Source organism: Geospiza fortis, unplaced genomic scaffold, assembly GCF_000277835.1.
Source record: "Geospiza fortis unplaced genomic scaffold, GeoFor_1.0 scaffold163, whole genome shotgun sequence".
Classification (NCBI taxonomy): domain Eukaryota; kingdom Metazoa; phylum Chordata; class Aves; order Passeriformes; family Thraupidae; genus Geospiza; species Geospiza fortis.
The window spans coordinates 459,015-478,359 of record NW_005054401.1 but is presented as its reverse complement, the minus strand read 5'-3'; the positions used below and the strand labels follow the sequence as shown (position 1 = coordinate 478,359).

Below are 19,345 nucleotides of genomic sequence, written 5' to 3'. Positions count from 1 at the left end.
ACTTTTCCCTTGACAATGTACTTACCATGAGGGTTTCTTTCCTAGGGTATGTGAAACTTTCTTAATTTTAATGGCAGGAGAAAAAAGCAGAGGTTTATCCCATAAATCCTGGTTTATCCATCCTTGCTACATAGTGTTCTGGGACTTCATGCTTGCTATTTTTTTTTAATCTGTATTCCATACAAACAAACCTGCTGATTTCTCTACCAAGGACAAGCTTATATGCTCATATCTGTTTTTCTCATAGCTGAAGAACTTCTCCACAACAATGGTCACAGGTGGCAGATTAAGAAACAGTGCTAAAACTTGCAAAACAAAACTGCAAAACTACCAGGGCCATTTTTTTTTTGAGACACTTCTTATAAAGTTTATAATGAATTATACCTTCCCTACTACCTAAATTCAACACAAAATCTGAATTTTTAGAAACTTCAATTGACTTAAGTTGACTCTGTCATGAGTTTGTAGATCATGTTAGCCCTCATAGTATATTTTTCTTAGTTAATTCAGTCCAGTGCTAAACTACAAACTAAGCAGACAGCCCAGGCTGTTCAGAAAAAAAACAACAATCAACTAGGTATGTATATATTCAGTGCCAGTTAGAAAATTATGAGGAAAAATGTCAGAGTTCTGATGAAATCCCTATATCCTTTATGATAAATTCTGAATTCACTGAACTCTGCTTACAGTTCTGTGCACAGTGACAGAGCAGATACAACCAAATAAATTTCATCACACCCTGATGTAATCTGAGACACCCGAAAGCCTGTTAATAATTTTTGAGATTGGTAAGTCATTAACTAATGTCATTAGCTGGACTGTGCCAGAAATGGCACAGTCCAGTTTCCAGAGGAGTGTAGAGTAAATATCCATGTGTGTCTGTGTGTCCCTGGGCTCACTGGCAGAGGGAAGAAAAGGCAGCAGAATGCAGCTGAGTATCCAGATATTGAATTAACTTTTTTTTAAACTTTTTGCTTTCAAGAGCCCACTCCTGTTGTTTCAGTCTGCTGCAAACCTCTGAAAGTCAATGCAAATTCTGCACTTGAAGAATTTCTTTACTGGGGTGGGAGGCTGAATTCCAAGAACCAACTTGTTCAGTGAAAACCATTTTTCTGGCCCTCAGTGCCTCTGTTTTTTCTTTGCAGAGTGTGTGACCAGGCAGCAGCCCAGATAATGTTCATAGCCCTTTATCTCTTCTGCATTCCCAGAAGGTCTCTGGAGATCAATTCACAAAACAAAGATAGTGGATGGAAGGATGTTACATTTTCACAAAGGCAGTATTTCTGAATCAGTAAATGATTAAATAAGCCTTGTTCCCTGCTTGTGCATTAATGTGCAATCAGCTGCCACATGAGAAATATAAAAGAATATTCTAAGTCTTGCACAACCTTTGGTTTAGTACCAGGAAGTACCTGTTGATGAGAGATAAGCAGCCTGCCAGGATGCAAGTGGTATTAGTCTCGCAATTGCCTAAAATAATTTTCTGCCTTTGCCAGGAAGCAATGCACTTTTTCGTTCTTGCTCAGTGTTTCATCCATGGCCAGAACAGGGCTCTCCCTTCATTTCCCACGTGCTCTCACACTGACTTCTACATGTTGCCTTTGCCATCAGCCTTGATCTTGTTCACCTTGCCACTGCCCCAGAGGGCCAGGGAACACAGGCTATTTCCTACCCCTAAGGAATCTAACAACATCCTGATTCCCTACCAAAGTGGTACATTATCTTACTGACAATGTTTGTGACCTTCTGCAGACCAAGTTGCTAATAGCTGTGTCTAGGCAGAGAGCAATTTTTCCTCATCATATGAGTGTTTAACCTTTTCAGCTTTCCTCTTGCTACAAATGAACACAAGCTCAGCATCTCCCCAGAGGTTCTAACCACCAGCAGGTCTTCAAAGTGGCAATTAATCATCAGGGAAAAAGTACATGCTGGTGAGGGTTTTTTTCTTTGTGAACAACAACTGACAGTCTTTTACTTACATGCTTCTACTATGTTTTCAGTAAACAATTGAACCAGAGAGTTTTTTCAACCCTATCAACTACGAAAGCAGGGAAATGTGTTCTAGAAACACAATCATGCAATGCAGCACTTTCCCACAGCCACTCCACCTCAGTCTTATCACTCAGCAAGGGGCAGCACAAGGTGTCTCCCACTCTCCCTGCTCTCCAGCCCATGTGGGCACAGCCTACAGTGTCACCTTGGAGACCAGCTGGCAAACTCCAGGCCTCCCAAAAAAGGGGGGCCAAGGCAGCCGTGTGTGTAAACAGGTAAAACGAGATGGATAAGGAAGCTTTGCAGTGAGGCTGTGGCCCATTATCACCTGAACTTGTTGCTTGAGCCTGGAAGCACAATACTATCCAAGCCTCCCAAACACCTTCCAGTCCTGAGTGGAAACGCCAGGTTCAGAGAAACATTGCAGGTAAAGGATTTTTTTTTCCTGTTTGCTACCTCACAGTAAGTTTCTCTGATCAGCCAAGAGTAGTTTAACTAATTTCAATTAAATCTAATTTTTAAATCTAATTTTTTAAAATATGATTTTTATTTAGATATATAAATATACATATGTATTTATAAATGTATATGTATATATGCAAAAGAGAAATTGCAGTAATGTTCACCTGTCAGAAGGTTGAAGCTGGATGAAGCTGGTCACGATAGAGGGAGACAGGGGAGGCTGCTGCAGAGGGGTCAGTGAGGCTGGGGAGCCAAATTTTTAAGGAGGTGTTTAGACAGTTGTCAAATACTCCTGCAGCTTTTGTGCTTTTAATGATTCAATGAAATTATAAGAAGGAAACTAAATGTGTGCAATTGGTTTAGGCCACTTAATTTATTCTTAGATCCTGAGATCCTCTGCTCTGGGGTGGGTGGTGTTGCTGGCTGCTCGTGTCTTTGGCCAGGACGGGGGCTTTCAGAGCCTGGGTAATCCAGATGGGACTCTGCCTGTCCTACTGCAGTGGCTTTTAGGATTTTCATAGGAGGCTCTTTGGTGGGCTCAGCTGAAGGATAATATCTAAACAAATGTTGCAGAGCTTAGACTGAATCTGACTCTTTCCAGGCTTAATCCTCAGGCACAGAGGAATGTAAAGGGATCTGATTGCTGAACAGCCTAAAATTCTTCTGGGAAAATCCAATCCAAAATTTAAGGTTTTGTATTTGTTAGGAATAAATGCAATCATGACTGTTTGGCCTGCACAACACAACATCACCTATAGAAACAAACAATGCTGACAGCATGGGGTAATTGTTCATAGCCTAGTCTGTTAAATAAAACAAACTCTCCAGCATTCAAAATTAAAATAAACACTGCTGGTTAATTTCACTGAGGGAGATATCTGATGGTCTTGCATAAGATACACAAATTAAAACCATTTGGAATTACTTTTATGTCCTGTTCTTGTTTTATTAATGGTATTAAGATGCAACACATTTGTACACTATGCAGAGAATGGTTATACTCAACAAACCCTGACTGCATCTTTAATTACTTCACATTATCCAAAAAGGAGCAAGAGCAAAATGAAAGGGGAGGAAAGTGCATGTGAATTACTGTGATTCCTCCCTTCTTGCACTGATTTGGAATCTCTTTTCTTACAATATAGCCTAGGAAGGGTTTACCTCAAACTTAAGCCTGCAGCCAACAGAAACAGGAAAATGATGTAAGTGTCACTATGGGCCAGGCTTGCACGTCACAGGTTTTATATTTAACTGGTTTTTCTGTATTTTCTGGATGTATGAAAAGGGTTCTCAGATACTTACTGCCATGTGACACAGGAAGCCAGGTCCTGTGTAAGAGGCTTTAGTGTGATGTGAAAACTCAATTACTTTGCAAACAAACTTTAATTACTGAGTTTTGTATAGAAACTTGTTGTTGGTGATTTAGTTAGTGAACATTATAGACAATGCAGATTTGCAAAGAGCAGCAGAAATATTTATTATTAGTGGCTTTAACCATGATATTTGGGGAGATATGATATTAGTGAGATTACTGGACTGCTCTGACCCATTTCAGAAAGAACACTGGGAAAAAATTGAAAAGTTCAAGAGCAATAGCAGAATTACCTGACATCTGGAAATTCATTTTGTACCAGGAGTCTTGAGCTATGCCTAATTACTAAGCAAAATTGAGTTTAAAAGGGACCTTCAGGTAATTACACCTGGACACGTTTTTAATAGGTAGCTCTTTAATCTTGTAAAAGAGAGTAAACCAGCATCTAATATGATGGAAATTCAGACTAGAAACAGCATATATTAAAAGAAAAATTATTCTGTGTTGGAACAACTTAGACTAGAGATTGTGAGTTCTGAGGCAGAAGTGCTTATAGATGTAGAAACAAACTTTATTCTTACTGCAGAAATTACAAAGGATTGGCCAGTTTCAGTGGCTTTTATTGAGGTTCAAGAGATCAGAACAGATAACAAATCAGATTATCCCTCCATATCCTCAATTCATGAGTATTACTGCAATGACTATCTGATGCACATTGCAGTATTCTGGAAATTACTCCTCTGATCCTGAAGCAAAGAGATGCCGGACTCTTTTCATGGGGTGTGTGTTTGTGTAGATTTTTGTAGTGTGCAGTAGAGATTAATTATGCCCTTGTTGGTCTCAGTATTTATAGAACTCCATAATGACATAACATAGAGAGAATCACACTGCACAATGATACACTTGCATCATGTACTCTGTATGTAGATGTATTGTTGCTATATATTATATGTAAGCAATAGTGCATTATTATATAATGTAAATATGGTTTGCACTGTATTTCTGTAACCTCATTGTATTTTAAAGTCTTTCCAGCTAAATATTTCCCCTTTAAGGACAGGTCATTGTTTGTGAAAAACATTTTTGGCTGCTGATCTCACACAGCTGTGAGATTGTCCTGATCACTGGTTAATGAGTTCCCAGAAGAACTTTACTTGCTCTGTCTGAAGAAAAGGCCAAAATGCTCTATATTTTACTTCTCTAGACTTCTACATTAAGCTAGTACTGAAACCATTTGGGGAGAACAAAACCATTTTATTTTTCTGTTTTTGCAAGCCCAGTTGGAGCAATCTAATGTGGTTATAAAATTCAGCATATTTGGCATTACCAGCAGCCATAGCCAATGCTTTGTAAACGGGAGTGGATGAACAGTTGAGATGAAATAGTTTAATTCCATGTTTCTTAGAAGTTTTGTCTGGTCATTTCAATTCACACTTTTGCACATGGAATCACAATGGGATTGGAAGTGTCACGTGCACTGACAGTGCCTCACAGGGCCGCTCAGCTTCATCTCCTCATCCCAGCATGGCCTCAGCAGAGCACCAGCTGCCCTCTGAGTCTAGAGCTCTGCTGTAACTTCTGTGACCCTTGTGTGCCCTTATCCTATGATGCTTGAAAGGCTGGAAAATATTTTGGGAGTCTTCACGGCCTGCTGCAGACCCATCAGCCAGGCTATGGAACAGCAGTCTTGGCACGGAGTATGTGCCCAGGATTCACTGTGGCCCTAAAATATCAGCATGGGCATGGGCAGTCCCACTTTTCTTAGCACTAGGCACAAATAATCCCTGTGGGAGAGGCAGTGGGTCTCTGCCAGCCTGGGCATGCTTCTCTTGGTGGTGTTGTTGCAGCACTGCAGAGTCAAAAGCTGGTTTTCCCTATTTTTATTCCACTGTTTTCCTCTGAGGGAAGCTGGAAGGCCTTTGTGGTCAGCATGTGAAATCCTGGGGTGCTAAATACTGTGAAAGTTTAAGGTATTAATTTGTTCTGCAGTTGTGTTAAAAAAGCAGTAGGTGTCATGTGTACGTGACTGCTGCTGCTCAGACATGCAATGGGAGAATTCTGTGCTCTGCCGAATCGGGACTTCAGTGGAACAAAAGTGAATCACAGGCAAAGGTCCCCAGCCAGGGTAATTTTTGTCTTCCTGTGGTCAAATGACAGCTGCAAATCTGGCCAGGTGGAAGAGGCTTGGCAAGGATGCTGTGGACACACACAGAGGGAGTCACGCACTCCTGAGCGCACCCACCGGTTGTCACAGTGTTCTCACACTGTAGGCAGAAATTTCTTACACACAGTTTCCTGTCTGCATCTGGATTAATCACAGGGTGGTTGGCTGAGCCCTCCTTTCATGGTCAGTGACCTAAATTGTCAATTTCCCTTTCTGATAGAAGGATATAAGGAAAAGGAAATAGAGGCTCAAAATGGGTCCTCATGAAAGAGTTGCTACCAGCAGTTTGCAAGTTAGGAATTTGGGATGCTTTGTATACTACGGCAGGCTTCAGCACTGTGTTTGAATGTGAATCCACACCACATCAGTGTTTTGGTCTTCCAGATGGGCACAGCAAGGCATGACCGAGAGATGGCAATCAATGCAAAAAAAAGCCTGCCCACAATCACCAACCCTTTAGAAAGACTTCGCCTGCACTGTTTAGCAAGGGGATCTGCAGGCATCAAAGGACTTGGCAGGTGAGTATGCAAGATGTCAATCCCATTATTCAGCCTAATAGTTTTAGCTGCAAAAGGCTCACACCCCAAATAGGGACCAAAACTTGAGTTTTCAAGTTTTCTTGAGTTTTCTCATTTCAGTACAAATGCCATAACCCACAGAGCCTGCCACTGGGGCTTATTGTTTTGGGACACAGGACTGACCTGATCACCTTTTGAAGGATTGAAGACTGTGAATCCCTCATGAGAAAGTCCTTCCAGAACAACTCCTGCCAGAGAAAGGAAAGGAACATTAACCATATATCTCCTTTGTGTTTTCTAAAATTATCTTAAGTATTTCAGCACTGGAGATTTTAAATTTCCTTCCCTTTCGGGTATGATGCCCTTGTTGTAATGGTCCATTAGCTGTCTAGTTTGGGGGAGGCATCCAAAACCTTTTTGCAAGCATCCCATCCCTAGGAAACAAGTGTTGTATCACACCCTGAAATCCTTCCCAGGCCCCATACACCACCAATAGATCCAGATGGTGACCAACTGGAGCTCCATCTAAATTTGCAACTTCATCTAAATGTGCAACTTGCAGGGGCAGAGGGCTATAATGAACAGGAATACTATGGCAGCCTTTCTCTCATTTAACTTCAGGCATGTAATATTCATACACCCTATCTAAACAAGTAATCTCTACTGCCAATAATTATAGGGCGTTTGTTGGTCAGGGTTTTTTATTTATTTCTTTTTTCCCTGTCTCAGAATACAGAACAAGGAGGAAATGTTATCTCAGTAAGGTGCCTCTCTACTCCAGTACTGTATTAACCACTGCAGCATTCTCCATGTTTTCCTCAAATTTCATGTTTTCTACAGAGCATTTAGGATTATTGATGATAACAATAGCAGAACCCTTGATTTCAATGAGTTTCTGAGAGGACTGCATAATTATGCTGTGATGATCAATAAAGAAGAAGCAGAAGAGCTTTTCCGGATATTTGATAAAGACGGCAGTGGAACAATTGATTTTGATGAATTTCTTGCTACACTGAGAGTAAGCCTGTGAATTTATGCTGTTATTGCATTAAATGGATTAAAATATAGCAGAACAGAACAAAGTAGAATGGAATATTTGCAAATAAACAGTTGTGATTTTTTTTCCAATTAATTGTGGCCTTGATTTAGATACCGAAATTCCTGTGCTGCAGTCTGGGTACCTGTGCAGTTCAACCCATCAATCTCACTTCTTTGTCAGCCATTTTATGATGCATCTCTTTATAACATGAACTTATTCAGGGGATGCTTTCTCCATTCCACCATGGCGATTGATTTTGTCTGAAATATCTTTGCTCTGCTGAAGCCTAAACAATTAAGATAGAAAATACTAATACTTCGGGTAATTAGTAATTTCTTCTTGGAAATATTTAAAATGGGCAGATCAGAAAAGTGTTCTAGGTAGTATTTTCTTTCTTATTGTCCATTTGCTATTGTATGGGTAGACACTGAATAGTCTTAATCATATTGCTCTTTTGAGAACATATTGCCCTTTCTAGCTCCTGGACAGTGTAAACTATCACCAGTATATTGTCCCATCTCCCTTGAAAATTTTACTGCTAGCAACAACAAGTACTTGAATTTGGAACTGGGCAAGTAGTTGGCAAAAATAAAATTATTCTGTTAATATTTCTTTACAGCCTCCCATGTCCAATGCAAGAAAAGACATTGTCATGCAGGCATTTCAGAAGTTGGACAAGACTGGAGATGGTGTAATAACAATTGAAGACTTACGCAGGGTGTATAATGCAAAATGTCATCCCAAATACCTAAATGGAGACTGGACAGAAGATCAAGTTTTTAGAGCCTTCCTGGATAGTTTTGATTCACCCTATGACAAAGATGGGAAGGTAAGTAATTGCAAGCCATGAAATCACCATCTGACTCAGAATTTGACTTAAGTTATTAAGTGGGGGAGTAATTGCAGTACTAAACATCTATTTGCATCACATTTATATGGAAAATCAAAGTAGATGCATAACCTGTGCACAACACTCCTGAGACAGCTAGTTTGCACATTCTGAAGCAAAGGGGCTCTGCAGGAGGTACAAAGGTGGTTGTGAGATTGCATTAAAGCTTGTAGCCTTAATAGTCGAATTTCATAGATTACACTAAGTACATCTTCAGACTACCCCACAAAATTGCTGACTTTCACGATCCACATAAATTGGGAGATTTTTCACTTTTTAGGAGAATAAATACTATGATCCAGTTCAAAAGCAGGCTCCCTGCTTTTTAAAATACTTTACAGTTAGTTCTTCTCCAGTGCAATTACTGAGACACTTGACTTGGAAATCAGTCCATAATAGAGACAGATTTATCTACAGAGATTTGGAGGGAGAATGGGACTGGGACTACTGCCAGGGGGGTGTACCCTGAGGAGCCATGAGCTGGGACAGAGCTGGGAGCCATTCCTGCACTCTGGCTCAACTCTCTGGTTCAGGTGCAAAGTCTGAGCACCGTTTGTGATGGACTTCTTACACATCCACTCTGCAACCATCTCTGAGCCAAGCATGCTCTTTCCCCTTGTTATGTGTCTGCAGACTTCTTTGGTCTGAATTTACATCTGTTGACCAGCTCAGAGCAATCCTGTATCTCTGTGGTCCACTTGGTGATATTCTCAATCTGAGCAGTTAATAATAACAAACGAGGCTGTAAGTTCTTATCAGTGCTTTGTGGAATGTCTTTAACATTTCCCACTCTCCAGGGCTGCATTGCGTTGGTAACTCTACCTGTCTAATGCTCCATCCAAATCCTTCACTTGCTTGTTCCCACCACTCAGGGTCTTTGTTGTAGAGGTGATGGGTTTTATCTACTTAGACATGACTTTGCACTTAGTAGAGCTGAATTTCATCCCCTCTGCTGCAGTGTCATCCTCAGAGATACCAGTTCAGAGCCAGCTATCCCCTTCCAGGGGTGACATCTAGCAAATTTCAAGCAAAATGTTCCTGCTTTATGTGCTGAGGTCATATATGAATGAACACATTAAATGAGTTCCCAAACTGATCCCTGATGAGTTCAGTGCCTGGTTACTCTGAGCATCCACCTCTTGGTCAGCAATCCTGATATTAGCTTACTTGATTACTGTTACTTCTGAGAACAGATTGTGGCTTTCCTGAATCAGAAGAGACTAATGATACTGAACACCTAAAATGTTTTTAGCAGAAATGCCTCAAGGTTGAGCATTTGCTAGAAATGCCCTCTTCACTATGGTCTTGCTGGGTGCCTCTGAAACAGGCAGTTTTAGTGAGGCTTGTAATCATCTTGTGATGGTAGGACAGTCTGAAGTGGTCCTTTCTCCCTATTGTCATGTTTTTCTAAGTTCTCAAACACACAATGCAATCAGAGCAGATGCCACGGAATCACAGAATATGCTGAGTCAGAAGAAACCCATCAGGATCATGAGGTCCAACTCCCGGCCCTGCACAGCACACCCAGAAATCACACCTTGTGCCTGAGAGCATTGTCCAAACACTTCTTGACCTCTGTCAGGCTGGTACTGTGACCACTGCCCTGGGACCCCATTCCAGTGCCCCACAACCCTCTGGGGAAGAACCTTTTCCTGACATCCAGGCTAAACCTCCCCTGACAAAACTTCAGGCCATTCCCTCAGTTCCTGTCGCTGTCACCACAGAGCAGAGATCAGTGCCTGCCCCTCTTCCCCTCACGAGGGAGTTGTAGCTGCAGTGAGGTCTCCCCTCAGTCTCCTCCAGGCTGAACAGGCCAAGAGACCTCAGCCCCTCCTCACACAGCTTCTCCTCCAGACCCTTCTCCATCTTCCTGGCCCTCCTTTGGACACTCTCTAATAGCTAAATGTCTTTTTAATATTGTTTTGTATTTTTCAAATTTTTCTTTGTTTATTTAAAGAATGACCTACACAATTCAAGAGTTAAGGCATCACAAGAGACCTGCACAGTTTTTCTCTTTAATTGTCATTTTTAAACCTCAAAATACCCATGAAAACTATTTAAAACTCTTAAATATTTGAAAGAATATTTGCTTCATTAAGGGAAACTTGTTTAAAGCAATGATATTGTCTCTCTAGGGGTGGATATAAAGTTCCAAGCTGTCTCTGAATTGCATCAGAAACCTCACCCACTTTATTAATAATTATGCAAAGAACCAGATTATAGCATCCCTGGAAAAAAGTACATTAAAAATTTGTCTTCTTAGGCAGAAATGATTTTAACTTCAGTTGCTGGTAAGGTTAGTTAAACTTCACGTTTCACCTCCATCCAAGTGTTGTGGAGGACAAGAGCTCTTGTTTCTAGAAAAGCGAAATTAAGGAAATTATATGTGTCTTAATTCCTCCTGTTGGATTCCTTTTTGTTAGCCACAACATGAAATAGCAGATGTTCAGTTTCATTAAAGGTTTTTCTCAATGTGTTGTTTTGACTTACAGCATTAAATAAAAGCAAAGGTTCACTTTCCTATTCTTAATTTCTCTGTCTCAGGTCACAAAAGAGGAATTCATGAACTACTATGCTGGAGTCAGCGCTTCAGTAGACACAGATGTCTACTTTATCATCATGATGAAGAATGCTTGGAAACTCTAATCATATAGTTAAAGAGGCAAGACTCCTCTTCCACCTTTTATAGGTTCCTCTGATACAGTGTATGCACAACAACACCCTCCTGTTCCATAACAACAGTTTCCAGTAACTGTGCCAATTACTTCCAATCTGCAGAATTAATTCCCAGATGCTTCAGTAGGCTCAGCCTCAGGGGATCAGAGCAGAGAGTAGATCTGGCATTTGGCCACCCCACACATCTGTCCTTTTTCTTTCCAACCCTGGCATGTCTTTCCTTTGCTGAGATGAGCTGTTCTTTTATTTTCTGACATCTGCAGTAGGTTGCTGTGGCTCCTGAACATCCCCTTTGCAATGTTAGATACAGCTCTGCTTTCTGGAGGATGGAAGAGATGGTGTCCTGGTTTAGGGCAAATTTGGGAGAAAACCTCCAAAAGGGGCCCCTCCCCCTGTTATCATTATAGAGCAAGAGTTCTATTGTCATTACATTCCATATTGCTAGAGTTTTATACCTCCTGACGTTTCTTGTAAGCAGCTCCCCTGGGCACGGACTCTTCCCTGCCCTTGCAATAGCCAACTGACTCCAGCTCCCCTCGACCAACCAGTCTACTCTTTTATAACACTCTTCTTATTGGCTGCGGCCTGCTGTGGCCTGCTAAAATCAGGCCTGCTTCTAATCTTTAATTATTAACACAGCTGCAACTCTTTAGGGGGTAAGATTACTTTCCATACCACCTTCATCTACCTATATTCCATCCCCCTACATCACCCCAACTGGTTCGGGAAGGATTCCTAGGAGAGAAGTGGAAAGAACCTGTTTATTTAAATGGCACAGCACCCCCCAGCACACAAAATGAACAATACTGGATGACAAAACTCTTTCACCGCTCTGAAAAAGATGACAACTTCAGAAAGTCTCTCTTGGGCGTGGTTGCTCTGTTATCAGTTCCTCCAGTGCTGCTGCAGCCACAGGGTGCAAACTCTCAGTGTTCCCAGGTCCCAGTCCAGAGCAGGCTCAAGCGGTTCCAAAAAAGGGAAAGGAAAAACAGTCCAGGGAAAAATTCAGCCTGCTTAGCTAAACTAATTAATGAGCAGAAGCAAAAGCAACAGCAAAAAGCCAAAGCTGCCCTACATACTGCCCCATCTGTGTCCCCCTGACTTTGGGGAGAGAGCAAGCTGATAACAAAACAAAACTTCACTTTTCAGAGCCAGTCTTGAAGGCACAGAACATGATATCCAGCATAGAGAGAACAATGACTGGGTATACAAGCATCATAACACCACCCTAGGACGGATGGAAATCAAAATATTCTGAAGTGTGGTGGTCTTGGACAGGCTGTTATAAATGGAAGGAAGTCTGTCCCAAGAGGGTCATGCAGACCTTTTCACCTGAGGCACTGCAGTATCTCTCGGCTTTGTGGATCTCACTGGTGTGATAGAGCAGCTGCTGGTCTTGCTGCTGGGAACACGTGAGCTCCCAGTACCGGGAGGCTGGAGGGGCAGTCAAAGATGGGGAGACATGGACCGTGCAAGATGCTTTTTAAAGCCCTGTTTTTTATCCTGGCTCAGGATCATTTTGATTATGAGATCATTTTGCTTCTAGTTTTCTTCAAAGGGGATATATGTGCTACAGTATTTTTTTCTCTCTGTTCCTGGAATGTTTGCTGACGTGGTAGCTATTGCCTGTAGAGACCTACACTGAAAGTTGTTTACTACTTATTTGTATTTGCAATGACCAAGATATGACTTCAGAGAGCTTTCCAAAAATGAAGAACTCATAACTTTCTTATCTTCTTGTCTTCTGTTTCTGATGCTGAATAAAGACTGGGAACCTACCCTTCTTGTCACATCAGTGAGGCTGTCTCAGTCCATCTTTTGTCCTTTGTCCATACAGATAGGGCAGAAATGGTACACAAAGGAAACTGTAAAAAAAATCCTAAAAAACCCTAGTGTGTGAGTGTGTGGTGTCTTAATTTTTCCTGCTTTGATACCTTTTTCTTTTTTCCTCTACTTTCTGCTCCTCTTGCATCATTTTGCTGCTCTCCCAGACTGAGTAGCTGCTGCTGTAGCAGAGAGTAAATGCATTGTGCATGGCAGCATTTGCTCCATTTCAGCCTGGCAGCCAACTAAAAGCAGTACAGGATTATAGAATGGACTTCAAAACAGCCTTTCTCATGAAGTTGCAGCTCTTAGCCTGGGTTGCTAACAGTTCAAACACTGAAGTCCTGAATGCTTGCTGCACTGATCCTCTGCAAACCCTGTTTTTCTTTTGTCCAGCAGTGATCTCAGTATGAGCAATAACTGCTTGTAATTCCTTAGTGAAGGTTGTGCAACCTCTATTAGTTTCTTGACCAGTAAGACTCTGGAAACTTGTATGGCTGACACTGGAAAATGGTGGAGAAACTCTCTTTATAATTGCCAGCCATCATATGAGGAGCCTTTACTTACTGTAATGCTACTGAAGTGCCAATATATATGAAAAACAAACTTACTATCAAATAGGGGCTGTATGTGGTCTGGCAGCTTGAATAGAATCCATTCACTTCTCTTTGATTAATTGATTTCACAACATGGTGTCATGCTATCTCTCTTCTCTTTAAAACAGAAAGAAAGAGATGTGGATGGATTGTGGGAATAACAAAATGAAAGAAACATTTCCTTTTGACTTGCTATCTCATGTCTTCACAGCCTGCAGTGATCTGACAGGCTGATATTTGTTCAAGGGAAGTAGCAGTTTTAATTTGAGTAACTGCAGCCAGTTTGTCTTTGGTACTAATACCTTCCAATTTTATTTAATCCCAAACCAATATACATTTTCAGAAGGGAGGATTGGTAGTGAAAGCAGCTGTACTTTTTGGGAACCAGCAGAAGTTTTGTCACTAGGTTCTGGGAGCCTTAGCTGAGCCTGTGGCAGCTGGGAAAAATCCTGTGCTTCAGGACAAGATTTCTACACTGAGCTGGACTAATGGGGTTTGTGGGGGAGCTTGAAGGATGTGATCCAGGAAAACTTAAGCCCCCTCACCTTGGTGGTGTATCCCTGATGCTTTCGGAACAGTTCCCAGTTCAGGTCTGCCTGTGTCTGGACCTCATTGCTCACTGGATATGTTTCCTGAGAGCATGGTTCCCAGCAGAGTCATTTCAACATTTGTACAGAACCACGTTTCCAAGGGCTGGTTTCATGTGCTTTGGAAATCAGGAGCAAAGTTTCTTTTCAGTTCTGTGGGAACAGAGTTGCTATTAGAGCAGTCTGAATAACAACTGGTAACTTCAGAAAAGGTATAGTGCTTGCAGAGGAAAAAATCTGGGAACACAAAACCCATGATTTTTCACTAGTAATCAAACACTGTAGAACTCAAATTGGAATCTGTCCTGTACGAAATGTAGTTTGATTAATATGTGTGCAAATAAATGGAACAAACACTGGCATTAGCTGCTAGATAGTAAAATCTCTACTGGGGAATGTGCAGCCATAATGGCACACTGGACACACACACATTGGATGTTCAGAGGAAGTACTTTTCAGGGAATAAGAAAAGTTAAAGGGATTTGAACCAGACAAGAGGGATTTTCAAGACTAGCACCAAGCACCCAGAGCCTTCCTTCATCACTTCTCTCTCCCTCTCTGTGATCTGGGAGACCCAAAAGTGAAGCTGAAAGGCCCCTGTTCAGCTGCAGCTGCAGTGTGCTGGTTACAGACCCAGCAGATGCAGGAGATAAGCAGTGATGCTGTCCTGCCAGCCTGTGGCTTCACAGCACACGCAGCAGATTTTGGAGATAGGTGGCAATGCACACCATAGTATCTGGTGCTAGCATCAAGATGGGAGATCTTGGTCGGTGCTTCATGTTCGAAGCATTATTTCTTCATTCTGATTGTGCAACAGCTGCTGAACAGGATGGCACAAACCACAGGAACATCTGATTCTGCAGGGCAGGGGGGCAGTCCCAGAGGTGGAGGTTTGGCCTGCACCTTGAGTTCCAGCCTGCTGCCTGGCACAGTGTCCTGTCAGGAATAAGGTCTACACTCCTCAACAGCCTGCACTGAAGTTTGCTCCAAAAATGTTGGTAGAGCCCTGCTGGAACAAGAGAAAAGGCCCCTATAACTCTTCCAGAACACTGCCCCCACTTCTTGCCTCTGCATAAGTCATCAGAGCACATCGGTGACACCACCCCACTACCCCAAAAAGAGCACCATGTGCAGGAAAAAGGACATGTGGGACAGCCTTTTCTTCTGGTGTATTCCTCTTGGAAAGACGGCGCTTCAGCAGCTTCCTTCACTACATTTTCATTCTGGCCTCCCTGTGTTCTTTGTGGCTTCATATTTCTGGCTGTGAGAGGAAATTTTTGGCTTGATGTGATACAGAAATGTTTGGTTTTTAGTCTGTCTCCGGCAGAACAAAATTCTGATTCAAGCACCTGAATTTAATGCAAGCCCCACTCTCTGCCATATATTCTTGAAATTAGACCACAGGAGATTTTCAGTGATCTGATTCATTCTGCTGCTCTTGTGACACAAAGCTATCTTGGCAGAGGCAGATGGCAGCAGCAGAAGTCTTGCAGATGAAATCACCTGTGCATATTGCTGTATGAAAGCCAACTTGCCTTTGTAATTCCTTGCACACAGTGCTACCTCAAACCTCTGCAGCCGTGTGGGCAGAGCACGGCTTTGCCATCACAGAGCTGTCACTGGCAGAAGGAGCAAGACCAGTGATTTTGCTGATTTTTGTCTTGCTACTTCTCCACACTGGGAGCAGTAGCAGCAGCAGCAGCAGCAGCAGCAGCAGCACATTGAGGTTCCCCAGCAAAGAGGTAATGCCAAGAGCAACCTGGCACTGCCAGCAGCTGCTGCTGTCTGTTGTCACTGTGATTATAGCTCGCCCTATTTCTTTAGCTTTCCCCCCTTGTAGGGTGAGCAGAAAGCAGGATTCCCAGTAGCCTGTGCTTAACACCAAGCCCTCAGGAGGCTGAAAGCTGCCCCTCTGTTTGCAGCAGCCCCTGGCCATACTGGTGTACCTCAGCAGAGTCTGAAACCCCTGTGGTTTTAAAGAGAGCTTGGTTTTGGCTCCAGCACCTCTTCCTCGCTCATGCCTGGAGGTTTGCAGCCACCCCAGGTACAGCAGCCCCAGCTCCACAAAAACGTGGACCCAGGCTTCCCCCCAGCTCACAGCAGCACTGCTGCTGATGCCAACAGGAGCTGCAGCTGGAGACTGGGGACAGGAAATATCTTGGAAAGAAAGGAAGCACAAGGTTTTGTGGAAACTGAATCAAGTCTGGTTTTCTGTGGAAAAGCAGAGATTGTGGTAAAATGGGGGAAGTATTTATTTCCTGAGATAAATTCTGTTCCTTTTTTCATTTAAAACGCGGTGGGTTTTTTGTTGTTGGTTTTTTTTTTTGTTGTTGTTGTTGGGTTTTTGTTTGTTTGTTTGTTTTTTTACTTTCAAAAGGTGGCATGGGTTTTTTCAGCTTATGTACATTCTCTGGAAAAACAATTGTCAGACTGTGTTGGAGAAGCTCCAACTTTGTGTCACAGATTTATTCCTTTAGACATTTTCATCAATGCATTTCTGCTTTGTGTCTCATTTTTTCTGTTGCTTGACAAAACTTTGGGGCTTTTTATATTCATTCACTGATGGTCCTGATGTTGGTCTAATCTAATTTTGCTGTGACATGTAAGTTATGCCGTCAATATTTAACAGTAACTGGGAAAACTTTTTTTTAAAATTTTTTTTCTTTTCGCCCACAGCGGCGGCTCTGTTTCCCAGTGAAAGAATCTCAATCCATTGGTCTTAGTGTCATTCGACTAAATTCTGTGTTGGAGCTTGCTGCAGCAGTACATGTAAAAATCAAACTTCCCTGGAAGATGCAAAAGAAGTTTTGCAAAATATAGAGTCTGTTGAGCCACAATACACAGCCATCACCCTTGTAAACACTGTTTTTCTCATTCTTAGGTAACAAAAGATTAATTTCTGAGTTACTGCTGTGGAGTTAGTTCTTCTGTGGACACTGCTGCCTACTTCATTTTAAAGATGAAGAAATCCTGGAAACTCTGTCTTTCGCTTTTATTTGTCCAAACTTCATTAGGGCCACAAATAAGTGAAATACTGCTTAGTTTGTTGTGGGCTTGATTTTTCCCCCAGGTCCGATCTGAGCAACGCTTCTGGAGCTGCACGATGTGATGGCACCAGCGAGTGTCCAAGGGCTGGGCTCTGACACGCTTCGTGTTTCAGCAGGTGGCGCTTAGAAGCCAAGGAAAAGCCATCCTGGCTGAAACCTGGAGCTGCCGCGTGAGCAAGGGATGATAGAGTCGGGATAATTTAGCAATTGCATTTTCTGGCATTATCCGTTGTTTTCTTGTGTGTCTGCGCATTAGATTTGTTTTGCCAATGCTCTGTGACACACAGGAGCGTTAATTTGGGTGGCTTCATGATCACAGTAATAAGGAGGTGCTTGACTCTACAAGAATTCTTTGCAGAGGTGGTAAGTCTTCTCTATATCACGATTTATCTGTTTTAAATGATGGCTTCAGAAACCCCACAACCGCAGAGATAACTAGCTTGATTTAGAAGTGTATTGACTAAAATCCAACTGCTTCTCCCCCCAGGCTGCAGCACTGCTGTATTGCTGTACCAATACAGGCCTTCAAATCAATAAACACTACTGCTAAGAAGCTCAGAAGGGGCTGTACTCCTCTCCTGCAGAAATACCCTGCCAGCATCACCACATCCTTTGCTGCCAGAAGAGATGGTTTCATAGTCAGCTTCTGCCTGCCAACAATTGCCCTGGACTCAGCCACATGTCCCTGCAGCAGTGCAGGGACAATGTTTATTTTGTAGCCCAGATTTCACTGCCCATCACAGGCATTTAGCCATCCCTCCACCCTGGCAGAAAGCAGTCCTCCTGCCTCCCCACACTTAGCCAGATGGTCATCTGCTGCCCCACCGACACACACAGCCTTTGTGTGTGTTTTTTTCAGCCTGTCTAATGAATGTGTGCAAAGGGAGGAGATGTGGTAAACAAACTAACACTTTTAGCCAGGGATGACTATTGCCTTGAGATGTAATTAGCATTTTTCAGCGTCATTAGAATTAGACCATGACTCATTGTTACAACTGACAATAGTCTAAGTTTGTTTGTGTACAGCTAAGAGACATTTGCATAGTGCAGGAGAGGAGTGCTCACAGTGCTGGGAGGTGTTTGCATGGGCTGCACACAGGAGAGGGGAGAAGCAAAGATGGGAGGTTGTCTGTGTGTCCCCAGGACTGCAGGAGAGGGGCTGGAGCCCCACAGACACGCAGGAGGGAGGAGCAGGCAGCTCCAGGACTGTGTCATACTGCAGCTACAGAGAAACCAGTGCCAGCCGGGCTGGCTCTATGTGCGCAGCTGAGTGAGGGCACTGGAGGCAGAAGAGGGGGAAGGAAAGTTGCGCTGAGCTAAAGGAAATGCATGGAGTATGTGAAAGCTGAGCGCAACTCCTGTGTGATTACTGAGGCAGATGGGAATCTGTGGACAGCTCTGGAGAAATTGTCATGTAGAATAAGGAGACTACTTGACAGATTGTCCAGACATAGCCGCAGCTGTATCCTCATATATGGACTATATATAACTTGGCTATAGACAGGAAATGCTTGTGGTGTTTCTGGCTTTGGTGCATATTTGGCTTTATTTTTATTTTCCTGAAACAAAGCTGAAAGTGGTTATATCTGCATACATCCAACAAATATGTTACAGAAATACAGAATTACAAAAATTGAAGAAAGCATAGCACATACTGCAGAAGATTTTCCTGATGTGCTTATGCTTCTTCCTCTATCCCCTTTTTGTTTGTCACTGTGTCACTATTAGAAGGTATCATTCTAGTATAGTCTGTCTGTATCTACAGTCACACTGTGCAAGTTCTCACAGTATAAGCATTATCAGCAGCTCTGTTTGAAAGGAAACACAAGCACTATAAAGCAAATGAATGCCCAGGGCTTTGGTCTTTTTTCTTCTGCATCAATTAATGCTTCATTTGGCGGTAAACAGCAATAAAAACCATTCTGTAAAATGTCACTGGAATGCCTTGAGCCAAATCTGAGGCCCCTTTGCACACAGTAGCTGTTAAGCTCTCCCCACTTGAAAGTTTCCCTTGCGCTGGGTGGAGGTGGAGGAGGTGGAGTGCTGTCTTGGGAAGGCTGGTTTTGGCTTCATGTGCTCCAGAATTGCTGTTTGGTTTGTACTGTCTCCTGCAGCATTCAATTCTAATTCAAGCAACTGAGTTTAATGCAAGCCCCACTCTTTGCCATATATTCTTGAAACAAGGCCACAAGAGATTTTCAGTGATCAGATTAATTCTGCTGCTCTCCTGGCACAAAGC

The 19,345-nt window shown here is 42.5% G+C and overlaps 1 protein-coding gene across 1 annotated transcript; it reads left to right on the top strand.

Moving 5' to 3' along the window:
• Positions 1-2,300: 2,300 nt before the first annotated feature.
• CAPSL (calcyphosine like) lies at positions 2,301-11,190 on the top strand. The gene is made up of 5 exons (XM_005426063.2): positions 2,301-2,419; positions 6,315-6,448; positions 7,289-7,466; positions 8,107-8,316; positions 10,921-11,190. Exons 2-5 carry the CDS (start codon positions 6,315-6,317, stop codon positions 11,020-11,022), a joined length of 624 nt encoding a protein of 207 aa, XP_005426120.2. The 5' UTR covers positions 2,301-2,419; the 3' UTR covers positions 11,023-11,190.
• Positions 11,191-19,345: the final 8,155 nt, after the last annotated feature.